Raw genomic sequence first — 12,500 nt, forward strand, 5'->3', positions numbered from 1 at the left:
TTTTTCTTTTTATTAAAACATAAAAAGAGGAACATGCACGGTTCAGTTCCATAGATCCTGAATTGTAAGATCAAATTCTCATTCCAAGTTGCTTCTCTAGTTTCCAGACTTTAGAAGAGTTGTAGCCTTATATTCTTCTGTATTACATCCTTTCTGGAGTAAAGTAGTATCTTCCACCTAACTTTCAAATGGCAAATCAAGCCTGACTATCAAATTATGCAGCTCTTCCATTGCTCCCTGATCCAACAGCATCATCAGTGTCTGCTGCATTTTTATATTACTGAATGAGAATTAATCCTTCTCATCAGCTCATGCTTGACACTGCCATCTTCTTTCTCACCTCTTCATTCAAATACTACATAGAATAATCTATGTAATTTTCTTTCATTCTCATACATGTGCTTCTCTCTGCTTTAGAGATGCTCTCTGCTGATGTTCCCCACTGGCAGCAGCGGAAGAGCCAAGGCTGTCTCTGAAAAGAACCAATACTTCCTTCTTGCTGCTTAACACTGCTTAAGCTGCAATCTGAGCCCTCCCCGGCTTCCTCAAAACAAGAAGAGAACGATCTTCTGCAGGTACTCCCTCCTCTCTATCCCAATGAGTATTTTGCACAACAGCCAATGCCAATACGGAACGTATTGCAAATATTGCAAATACGGAACTGCAAATGTCGCCGTTTCTGTGAAACCTTTCCAGATGTCTCGTGACTAAAGCAATTTCTACTCCCTCATTCCTCAAACCCTTCCCACACAAAAGCCTTCACAGATCAGATGGTAAGAAAGAGGGAATTCTACGGCCACAGCAATAAAGCGTGCAGAAAGCCCATCTGTTGCAGACAGAGGAGTGAGCCGTGCTTAACCAAAACTGCTTCAGCGCACGCTTACAGTAAGGCACACCTACCTTGCGCTGGTCATGCAGGATGTTCGTGACGCAGCTCCAGACTGCTCTCCTGAGGCCCAGCTTCATTTCACGGCCACTCACACTCTGCTGCTGGACATTCTGCAATGGAAAAGCCACCGGATGCAAATCCCATCCCTCGCAGATGGCATCAGACCTCTGCTCTCATGGCAGTCGCATTCACAGCTCCGGGGGAGAAAGCAGACTTGTGCTTACCGAGCGAGCGCTGTTTGCTGCCAACTGCTGGTAGGAACCCACGCCTAACCCTACAGTACCAACAGTAACCTATGCCTAACTCTACTATGGGAACAACAATCTGCTCCTAACACTACAGCAAGAACAGGAACCTACTCCGAACAGGAAAACAACAACTCCTAACACTAAACCTACTCCTAAGCCTACTCCTAACAGTAAAACATGAACAAAAACTTATGCCTAACTCGAAAACATGAACAACAACCTACACCTAACTCTAAAACTAAACTTAACCAAAAAAAACAACAAGAATAACTGGGTAAAGATGGGACTGGGGGCCCACAGGACGTGGCTGCAGAAGAAGCCCGAAGGAGGAGCAGATGTTACAAAAAATGCCACCCAGCTAATGCCGGGGGCAGGGGCCGAGCAGCGGGTAAGGAGCTCAGTGCCTGGACCAGCCACGGTGGAGCTGCAATGGTGCCAACGCGGGGCCTGGCACGGTGGTGTGGTGCCAGGCCAGCTATGCCGCGGGCGCATCCACCTCCATGGGCTCCTCTGGAGGTGGATTCACCTCCATGGGCTCCTCTGGAGGTGGATCCACCTCCATGGGCTCCTCTGGAGGTGGATCCACCTCCATGGGCTCCACATGGTTGCTCGTCACCAGGCTGGTGCAGGCGCGATGGAACTGGGCTCTCTTACCCCTCCTCTGCCTGGTGGTCATGGCGGGCCCCCTTCTCCTTCTCAGTCCTAGGGCCCCCAGCTCCATCCTCCTGCATGAAACAGGGGAAACTTCCACCCTCGCCCTCTTTGCAGCTGACATGGCTGTTAACTGCCACAACTGTCAGAGGCGACTGCGTTGCGCACGGCAGCGGTGACCAAGGTGACGTGGTGAGGGTTCTAAAATGGCGGCCGCACTGCTGGCACTGGTGTTCCACATAGGATGAGGAGGGGGCTGGTAATAGCAGGACAAGGGGAAACTGATTTAAGTTGAAAGAGGGAAGATTTAGGTTGGATATTAGGGGGAAAGGTTGTTTACTAGGAGAGTGGTTAGGCCCTGGAACAGGCTGCCCAGGGAGGTTGTGGGTGCCCCGTCCTTGGAGGTGTTCAGGGCCAGGCTGGACAGGGCCCTGGGCAACCTGATCTACTAAAGGTGTATGTTTGGTAGCCCTGCCAGGCAGGGGGGTTGGTTCTTCATGATCCTTGAGGTCCCTTCCAACCTGGGTCATTCTGTGATTCTGTGATACTGGTGTGTGGCTGTTTGTCCCAGCGCGCTGACCTTTTGTCTTCAGGTTCACCAACAAGACTGTAACTGATTTATGGAGGAGGCAAGAGATGGGTGCTACTGTGTGACAATCAACATCACTTTGTGGACATTTGAAAGCACCTTCCTCCAGAGCTGTTCACCTCCAGAAGAGGGTGCTCAGAAGTGTTTACTGGCAGAAGATCTGGCTCCAGCTTGGTATGGGAAAACTGGGGAATGATACCATCGTGTCCTGTGAAGAACAGGAAGCAGGTGGGCATCCCTGCTCCCTCTTGTCTGCTGGCAAGGCCCAGAAGATGAGATCCCAGAGCCAGAAGCTGCCATTCCAAGGAGAGCTGACTCAACCATTTTGGATTTGAGCTGTCACACCAAGGAGAGCTGACTGAACCACGTTGGACTTATTTGTAAGTTTATACTATCATTGGAAACTGTTGCCGTGGTCACAGTCATCGTCAGCGGAACAACAACTCCTGATGACCCACCACTACTGAAGATCAATGACTGAACTACAAAACACGCCAGATCCATGGTGGTGACTCTCTCTCCCTCTTGCTTCCTATGAAGACTCCTTGATTCTATTTCCTATCTTTTCTATTGCCCGCCTTCCCTTCCTAATCACCCTAAATCGTAATAGCGTCCATCCTCCAACATTTGAACCATGCCCAGGCATACATGTATGGACCTCCTCTCCTTCCTATAAATTGGAGCAGGACAGAGACCCGCAAGGATTGTCAGCTCCCAAGTCATACAAGTATTGCATACAACACAGATTACTTCATCTGTTGGCCCCGCTGTCTCTGCATACCACCAAGCGAGGACCTGCAGTGCCCAGGCGACACGATGTGCCTGGCAGTGCAAAGCCAGCCCACGTGTGTGCAGATGGCAAGGAGCGTGTGGCACTGTGCACCGACAGCCCTTGCCTGCCCAGGACTGCGTGTGGAGGGCGTTCCCCACTGCAGCCCTGCCCAACAGTCAGTAGGGGTGTGCGCCCATGATGGCAGTAATGAACAAACTGCTGCTTCACAGAGATCTTGGCCTGATTAGAAATCTTTGAGTAGTGCTGTTACAGCAGACAGAATGTGATAAGCGCAAGTAGTCTCCTGTACTTCACATCCTTGCTACTTTGTTCTGGGTGTTGTCACTGAGCAGCGTCTAACACAAGTTCTGCCCTGGTCAGCTGGCTGCCTTAGCTTGAGCCCTGATGGCAATGCCATGACGTGATGTTAGTATTGCTGTTTTCTCCTCGTCAGAATACTCTGTCTTTTGAAGGAAGCAGCTTCTTGGTTATTTTGTTTTGTTGTTGAATTTTATTGAATTAATTTACAATATCTATATTCCGTATAGTTATAGATGTTTTGAATATGATCATGTGTGGTGCTGAGATTTTTTATAGAAAAGCTATACTCAGTACAGAAGGTGGAATAAGGATGTTAAAGAAAAAACCCCCTGTTGTGTTGACCAGTGATGATGCTCCCACCCCCTGACCAATGGTGGAGAGGAGCATGAAGAGAGAGGTGGTGCTGGGGGGATCTTGGGGCTGCTGGGCCTGTCATACTTCTCCCAGGCAGAGGTTTTACAGGTGTTGCATGATGCCCCCAAGCTGACCCCGTGGGGGGGGGGGCACTCCCACATCCTGAAGGATGGTGGAGAGGAGCGGGAGGGCAGAGTTGGTGCTGTGGGGGGCTGGGAGCTGTGGGGCCTGGTATGCTTTCCCCTGGCTGTAGTTTTCTGGGTGTCGGATGATGCCCTCAAACTGACACCCTGCGGGGGCTGCTCCAACCTCCTGAAGGATGGTGGAGGGAAGTGGGAGGTTGGTGACAGTTCCTGGGGGGTGCAGGGGACTGCTGGGCCAGTTGGCTTCCCCCAGGCAATGGTTGTCCGTCTGTTGGATGATGTCCCCAGGTCTATACTCTGCTGTGGTCTCTTCCATCCCCTAATGGATGGTGGAGGGGAGGGTGAGGGCAGAGATGGTGCTGGGGGCTGACGGGCCTCTCAAGCTTCCCCCAGGCGGCGGCTGCCCCCAGGTGATGCTCTGAGGGAGCCACTGCCAACCCCTGAAGGATGGTGGTGGGGGACAGGAGGGTGGTGTTGATGCCTGGGGGCAGCTGGGCCTGCCACTCATCTGCCAGGGTGCTGCTGTTTGGGTGCCAGCCGATGACTGCAAGCTTCCAAACCAGGTGGGTCCCTCCTGTCCCCTGAAAGAGGTGTTGATGCCCAGGGTGGATAGGGGCTGCTGGGCCTGATGTACTTCCTGGGGGCCACGGAGCCTGGGCTGGTGGGCTACAGGGGCCGCAGTGGGGGCAGTTGAGCCCGACAGCCGTCAGGCCTGGCAGGGGCCGCTCTGGTGGTGCTCTGCGGCTGCTGGGCTGGTTGTTGTTGGTGCCCTGTCTTTCTGTCCAGCGCCTTGAGGCAAGGAAGCTGTTCGTTGAGGTGAGCAAGCCATCTTTCCAAGTACCACTTCCTGCAGGCAGTATTCTCGTCTGCAGCAGCTGCAGCAAGGCGCCTGCAGAGAAAGAAACATGCTGAGGGCACAGGAGAACCCCCTGCTCTCCTTCCTCACAGTGCATGGTAGAGCCACCCTCAGCTCCCGGCCTGTCTCAGGCCCAGCAGTAAGAACATGCAGCAGGAATGGCTCAGCCAGTTAAAACATCTGACAGCATCAATCTCAGACAGTGTTTTAGGCAACAACTAACTGGCTTCTCTATGCTGCTTTACCTAGAAATGCCTCCTGGCTCACAGAAGCCCTATAGTAAAGAGGGGGGCAGGATGGGGTTGGGGGTGAACAAGAACTCACTGGTTTATCTGCCTCCGTTGCTTGATAAGACGATAGCATGAAAACATTGCCATCGGCGTGGTAACGAAGATAACCGCACCGAATCCCAGGCAGTACTTCTTGATAAAATTATCTACTGCGGCATTTGCATGTTCCTCACCATCCGCACCTGGAAAAACAATGTGGATCTGTTTCACCAGCTGCTGCTTTGAGTGACATGGACAAGAACAACCACAGGAAGGATCCCGCTCCGGGCTGCTGTTGTGCCTGGTGGCTCAGGGGAAGCACAGCAAGCTCTGGAATGCGGGGTCTGTGCACAGGAGGTACTATGGAGGGTCCTGTTTCCTCTTCTTATCTGCTGAATGTGGTTCTGGTGGCCTAGTTCCCAACAGGACAAAGTTCCTAAGTCCCTGGGAACTGGCTGCAGTGGGAGGGGAGCAACCTCTAACCACAAAGCCACTATGAGCGGCCCTTACCTGGAGTGACAGTTGTTGTCTGCATGGCCTCTTTTACTCTCAGGGGGACAGTCAGTGTGCGAACTCTGCCGTTTTGAAATGCAATCCAGCGCATAGGTGCTCCACCTGTCTCTTTAGAAAGGAGGTAAGAGAGTGGGACTGTAAGTAACTGCTTCTCATCAGGAAGATGGTACAGTTTCTCCACATGTATTTCTAGAAATTCAGCTTCACAAGTCTTTCAGGGAACAGACGGAAATACACCTACCACGTGCTTTGTCTTTCTTGATTTTCATTAGCAGAGAGGGCAAGTGTCTGCAAATATTTTCCTCTTTCCAGGGCCTCTTTCTGTTTCTCAGGACCTAAACAGAAAGCATTAAGATAACTTTCAGACAAACAAGGTATTAAACTGAATGGTCTTTTCAGTGCAGCCAGTAACGACAACAGCCACCCCTGGGATGCCTGTGGGGTTCCAGCACAACTAAGGATTTAGCACGGCCTTCCCTGGAGGCACTTCTGCAACCAAAGAATGAGAACTTTTCACCACACACTACAACTTACATAAACGCATAACAGCATCACTGAATGGGACCAGGGCATTGTGCGAGGGCAGGACACACACACACAGGTGTGCATTCTCACTCACACCTGCAGACATGCCTGGCTGACATTAGGACTGTGAGCTGGCATCTCTCAAAGGAACTAAAATCTCATGACGTACCCATTCGAATCGCTGGGGCTTCTGTCCTGGAGCTCAGCTGGGAAACTGGATGCCATTCAACTCCACTAGGAGCTGTCAACAAACACAGACAGAGCAGCTCCTGTCAGACACCTGTTTAGACTGGAATGACAGCACTGCTCCACAGCACTCTCCTCTCCCTGCCACACAGAAGCATCTGGCAAATAGTTGTTGGGTGCCTGCAGTGGTACCGTGACAGTCCAAAAAGGAGCCGTGTGCAGAACTGCCTGGAGAAGGGAAGGGGGTGGAAGAGGAAGGGCAGGATCTAAAGGCCCTTTCCTGTGGGATTGCCCTGAGGCTCACAGGCTGGATTGTGCTGAGGCTTTGGCAAGGCATTGCTTATAGGCACAGCCGTAATCAAGCATCGATGAGAAACATCTCCTGGTGTTGATGCCTGGGGGCAGCCGGGCCTGCCACTCATGTGCCAGGGTGCTGCTGTTTGGGTGCCATGGTATGCTGTAATTCCTCTCTTCCTTAGGGACCCGCAGTGACTGGAAGGGGCTCAGGTGATGACATGGCACCCAGACCTGGGTCAAAAGTGGCAAAGCTGCAGAGAGGCCAGGTGGGCAGTTGGCTGGCACTCAGCAGCTTTCCAGATACTCTCTCCAGGCCACATAAAACAATCTTCAGAGAAGGCATAGAAGAACATTTGGCCCCTCAAGTTTTTCTTAGTGGGGAGATCTCTGATGTACGGAGACAAAGTCAACGGGATGCTGGGAGCATGCAGCACCCAAGAAACAGTGACTACCCAAGCTTCTCATGGGGAAGAAATCACCAGGCAGTGAAAAGATGAACCCCCCCCTGAACTTCCACAGCCAAATATGAGCAAAGATCATGAGATGAAGACTGGTGACTTACCTCTGGCATCCACCCCAGGCTCAGGGACACGACTTTGCTTTGGAAAAGCATCAAAGGGGCCTGCAGGCACAAGAGTGATCAGACACAGGTGAGGAGAGCTTCCACTGCGCACAGGGGTCTGCTTTGTTTTTTTTTCCTGCAGTGACATGTGAGGACTGGCTGCAGGTCAGGGAATGACATGGCCCAAACAGCAAAGGAATAGGAGCAAACACTGGCAAGGGCTGCCTTCCCACTGAAATGTGACAATTCTCCAAGTAAAGAAATACTCATGACTGATCTGTGTATGACCTTCAGAGCACAAAGAGACTTGAAAGACCTTTGGAGGTCCTTATGTACCCAAATAAGCTATTACAGCACTAATTTTTCTACCTCCGAAGAAACAGACACTCACAACTTACCTCGGAGTTTCCTCTGAGGCACAAAAGCAGTCTCCATCCAGTCATCTGGAGCAGTACCAATGTCATCATCTAGAATAAAGAACAGAAGAGGGATGTTCCCATTGCATGTTGTGATCTTCCTCTCCCTTAGTGACAAGGAAGGGGCCAGGTAACGGGATGGGAGACTCAGGCCGTGATTGCCAAAGCTATAGAGGTGCCAGGGTGACCTGGAGCCTGGCACTCAGCAGCTTTACAAATGCTCCCTCCTGGCCACGTGCAGCACCCCTCTGGGACCACGTGGAAGAGCATACAAAGAAAAGGTGCCTGAACTCATCTGGGCTACAGCTGGGGGTCTCTGTTGGGAACCGGGATTTTTCTATGGGGAGCATCAGGCAGCTGGAGCAGAAATGCTCATGCTTTTCCCAGCACACATCTTACGAGTTCTCCCCTAGGACACCCCCAGGATGAAGAGCATGCTCCAGCCATCCAGCGGCAGAGCCATGGGAGCACAGGGCTTCCTCATGCCCTTGCCCAGCTCCTGTGGTGCTGCCTGTCTCCCCTCTCCAACACACCCCCCATCGAAGGCAGCCCTAGGGCAACACGGCACAGAGCCACTGCAACCAGAACCTGGGCTTCTCACCCTCAGTTCTGCTCATTTTTTACCCAACTCTGCCCACCCACCTGCTTCTGCTGTTCGCCACGGAGCAGCACAAGCCTCCTGACAACACATGGCTATCAGTACGAGGAGGAAGGCAAGGCAGGTGGGGGCCGAGGCCCCCAGAACTCGTGCCATGCTGCTACCACCACCGCTACAGCCACGACGAGTGCTGCTACTGGGGCACAGAACTCCTAAGGCACGCAGCTGGGCATTGTGACCTCATTGTGACAAGGCAGCTATGCGGCAGGGCATAGTGACCTCACATCCCCAGGCTGCAGGCTGGGCCTCCTCACGGGCTGCTCCTCCTGTGCAGCAGGGATGCATAGAGTGGGTGCTTGTGGCACCCCTTAGTGGGTGAGTGCCAGGCTGCTGGGAAGAATTACTGGGAGCGTGTCCCGCTGGGCAGATCTGTTCCACCGCAAGGACCAGGCTCCCCCTGGGCTTGCTATGGACGCTGTTCCTGTGGCTGAGGCTTCCCAGTCATGTAGAGCAGCAGGAGACCATGGCAGATATTTTCACATTTACATTGTGGAAATATAGAATTGTGGAATGGTTTGGGTGGGAAGGGACATTAAAGACCCAGAGACGCTGTCAAAAGATAAAGAAAATCGATTCAGTGTTGTTTTTACTGCTTCATGCAAATCAAAAGATTGCGTTTTGTCTTTTAATGCCCAAAAAAGCCATTTCTTCAGTGACATTATACTTGTTGTCACAGACTCTAACAAAAATGCAAACTGAGCTTTATCTGTAGCATCAATACTTTAGTATTTCATATCTTGAATTTGACAGTTCCCTCCCAGCCAGTTGCCCGTGCCTTTCTCTCAGCCCATGAGAGCACCACTTACTGCCTCTGGGGACTTGGAAACTGGCAGCATGATGACCAGCACACACACAAACTGCAAAACGGCTCCATAGAAGAGTCCGTGGCGCAGCATGTTCTCCATTAGCGTGGGCTCAGGGATCTCAGGTGGCCAGAAATGCAGTTCAGCAGCCATAGCGAAGACAGCTGCTGCTCCACTGCTCTCACAGAGGCTGCCTGCTGTAAGGGGGGAAAAAGAGGCATCGTCACTCTCAGGCGCTGAGATGGGGTTAATATTAAACTCTCAAACTTTCACAGCAAATAATAACATCCGGTCACAAAGAAAATGTGGAGAGGCCACAAAAGAGAAAAACCAGTCATTAAAATCTTTGTATTTAGACATTCAAACTAACAATGTACTTTGTCTTTACCTAACCGTACCATTCTGTGCTAGAAATACGATGTTCTGCTGCAGAGTATAATTTGGAGAGACCAAAAGCAGCTAAAACCTGGTCCACTCTGTAATTTGACCATCCGCTGATATTTGGTTCTTATCTCCCTTGCTTTCCAGTCACTCACTCTTTAGACACATGCAAATCACATTGTCAAGGACTACAAAAACACTGTCAGCCAAAAAATTTATGCTGGCAGAATCTTAACGTTAGAAATGTGTCTAAGTTGGTTGCAAAGAAGAAAGTGAAGAACAACACAGTAACCAAATACTACCTGATACATAAGGCTTCTCTCACACATCCTGAAAGCAGAACCACCAGCCTTAACGAACTCTGCTCTTCAGACACTGACTGAAATTCAAGTATTACGTGTAGCAGCCTGGATCTGGCAATAGTCAAAGAATCTTTTACCTCCAGCTCCTTAGCATCAAAGGACCGCAGATACTGCTGTGGCAGAATTTCATTGAAGCCTTCAAAAGAAGCTTGTGTCTGTTCCTCAGCGCCTCAGGAAAGTCTCCATTCTGCTACCAGCCTGGAAAAGACACAGAAGGATCATTTAAAACGGGCTACGCTAACCCAAGTTCATCTTTGTTAGTTTGTTTTGAAATGAACCGTAATCTGTGTTAAGAAAAATGCTGGAAAGTTCTGGGGATAGAGCACTGTGTAACTGTATTCTAATTGTGTTCCAACCTTCACCCTGCACAAACAATTTTAAGTTAAAACCCTATGTTTCCAACCACTCAACTATGGAAAGCATTTTAGGCTCCAGCAGAAGGCAGCATCTACTCACTGATGATATTAACGAGAGCACAGGAGTCCCTTGCTAGCCGGAGGAAGAAAAAAATGCAGAGCTGTATTCATCTAATATGTTCCATATTTGTTTCTGTTAATCACGAAACTTTGCTCTGTGGTAGAAACTCCACTCTCCATTAAGAAAAGGGAGAAAAGCAGGCAGGAGACCCAAAGAACCTGAACCCAGGGAGAAGCAGATATTATGCTGAATTCAAGCCTAACCTGTCAGGAGAACTGGAATCAAAAGGAGAGATGAAACTCTGGGGAACGCAACACAGGACCCATAGTGTGACAAAAGAACATTGCTTAAGCTGCAATCTGAGCCCTCCCCGGCTTCCTCAAAACAAGAAGAGAACGATCTTCTGCAGGTACTCCCTCCTCTCTATCCCAATGAGTATTTTGCACAACAGCCAATGCCAATACGTTCCTTCTGCAAATGTCGCTGTTTCTGTGAAACCTTTCCAGATGACTCGTGACTAAAGCAATTTCTACTCCCTCATTCCTCAAACCCTTCCCACACAAAAGCCTTCACAGATCAGATGGTAAGAAAGAGGGAATTCTATGGCCACAGCAATAAAGCGCGCAGAAAGCCCATTGCAGACAGAGGAGTGAGCTGTACTTAACCAACACTGCTTCAGCGCACGCTTACAGTAAGGCACACCTACCTTGCGCTGGCCACGCACGAAGCTCGTGATGCAGCTCCAGACTGCTCTCCTGGGGCCCAGCTTCATTTCACGGCCACTCACGCTCTGCTGCTGGACATTCTGCAATGGAAAAGCCACCGGATGCAAATCCCATCCCTCGCAGATGGCATCAGACCTCCGCTCTCATGGCAGTCACCACCGCCCTGCCCTGGGCAGCGCTTCCACTGCCCTTGCTCCTGCCACAAGACACCAACGTCTGCTTCTAACGCGGCTCCACCATGGGATCCTGTATGCAACAGAAAAACACACGGAGGCTGCCAGTCACTGCAACACACGCGCTGTGAAACCCCTGGCACTGCTGAGTCCCAAGAGAAGATGAGAAAAGCGTTTGCCTGCCATGGACGGGCTGTGGTGGGATTGAATCCTGCCTTCGAATCGGGACACCCCCAGGGAGAGCCTCCTGGGGACCCAAAGACTTACGGCAGCGCCAACACAGCAGGCAGAAACGCGACGTGCTCCTGACTGCCCGCACTGTTCAAAGCTCCCTCCCTCTCCCTCTCCCTCCCTCCGCCCTATGAAGGCAGCCCTTCAAAGCAACCAACACTTGAAAAAAAAACTTAGACTCAGTTAACCTGGACAGTGTTACCCAGGGTTGTGAGAACAGCTTAATGATATCTGAGAACCGGTCAACTCGTGAGCCTGAGACCTGGGATCCTCCATCCTAGGGTGGAACTTTACTGGAGCATGTGGATGCCACAGCAACAAAAGGGCTGTGTATAATAGACTGAGAGTTTGCTGAGTTTCTTGGTTTACAGAAAGCAGAAATAACTCAGAAATTACAGCTGGACTTTGAACCTTAAGGACTGCCAAGAAAGAAGCCATCTGCTAAACCCCTGAGCTGCAAACTGTCAAGGAACTCCATACGTTCCCAGGAATGACAGGAGGGTGCTGACCATGGATACACAGCTACGGACTGATGGTAAACCTCAAACAGCTTGAAGTGAGTAAGGGATGGCCAGGGTGCCTGAGGGCAGTGGCTGCACTAGTGCTCAATATTCAAGAAGCCCATAAATCTACACTGGGCCAAAGGATACCAGTTTTAATATCTCATACATTGTTTACCGTATTGGTGACAAAAAGGGGGACATCGGTTCATTGGTTCTCACCCCAAAGATTCCTGAAATACCAGGCCATCCTGGTAGAGTAGGGTGATGTAGAAATAATTGTGACTAATATTGTCAACCCAGTATCTTTCCTTAGTGGAACTCCCGGAAAACCAGGATTACACGACTGCTTTGAAACAACTGAAGCTGCACATTCCAGCCGGTCAGTCGAACTTGAAGGACGAACCCTTAGAAGATGCAGAAGACACCTGGTTTACCAGCAGCCGCAGTTTTATGAGACAAGGAGACTGTAAGGCAGGACATGCAGTAACTGCTACTGACCAGGTGACCGAAGCACAACCACCAGCTGTGGGGACTTCCCCTCAGAAGACTGAAATAACTGCCTTGACAAGAGCTTTAATCATATGGACAGATGCTAAATATGCGTTTGGGTGCCACATGCTCATAGTACCATCTGAAAAGAGCAAGGATTGCTCACA

The 12,500-nt window shown here is 50.6% G+C and overlaps 1 protein-coding gene and 2 long non-coding RNA genes across 3 annotated transcripts; all 3 read right to left on the reverse strand.

Annotated features, from left to right (window-relative positions):
• Nucleotides 1–52: 52 nt before the first annotated feature.
• Nucleotides 53–11,423, reverse strand: LOC146754399 (uncharacterized). Its single transcript, XR_014938902.1, has 3 exons — nt 10,919–11,423; nt 9,873–9,993; nt 53–999 (listed from the first exon to the last, which is right to left on the reverse strand). It is a non-coding gene; the product is annotated as an uncharacterized LOC146754399 (long non-coding RNA).
• On the reverse strand, nt 3,676–5,882 carry LOC146754400 (uncharacterized). Its single transcript, XM_085527698.1, has 4 exons — nt 5,847–5,882; nt 5,603–5,713; nt 5,148–5,295; nt 3,676–4,856 (listed from the first exon to the last, which is right to left on the reverse strand). The coding sequence occupies exons 1-4, from the start codon at nt 5,872–5,874 to the stop codon at nt 4,634–4,636; spliced, it is 510 nt and encodes a 169-aa protein (XP_085383824.1). The 5' UTR covers nt 5,875–5,882; the 3' UTR covers nt 3,676–4,633.
• On the reverse strand, nt 5,903–7,603 carry LOC146754401 (uncharacterized). Its single transcript, XR_014938982.1, has 3 exons — nt 7,574–7,603; nt 7,176–7,235; nt 5,903–6,371 (listed from the first exon to the last, which is right to left on the reverse strand). It is a non-coding gene; the product is annotated as an uncharacterized LOC146754401 (long non-coding RNA).
• Nucleotides 11,424–12,500: the final 1,077 nt, after the last annotated feature.

Source organism: Coturnix japonica, chromosome W (assembly GCF_054131305.1).
Source record: "Coturnix japonica strain WE chromosome W, WE-NBRP24, whole genome shotgun sequence".
NCBI classification, from domain to species: Eukaryota; Metazoa; Chordata; class Aves; order Galliformes; family Phasianidae; genus Coturnix; species Coturnix japonica.

Coding starts and splice junctions, on each gene's coding strand:
- LOC146754400 (XM_085527698.1), bottom strand. CDS start 5,874: ATGAAAATCAAGAAAGACAAAGCACGTG. Junction 5,714..5,846: donor CAAGAAAGACAAAGCACGTG/GTAGGTGTATTT, acceptor TCCTTTCTAAAG/AGACAGGTGGAGCACCTATG. Junction 5,296..5,602: donor GACAACAACTGTCACTCCAG/GTAAGGGCCGCT, acceptor TTGTTTTTCCAG/GTGCGGATGGTGAGGAACAT.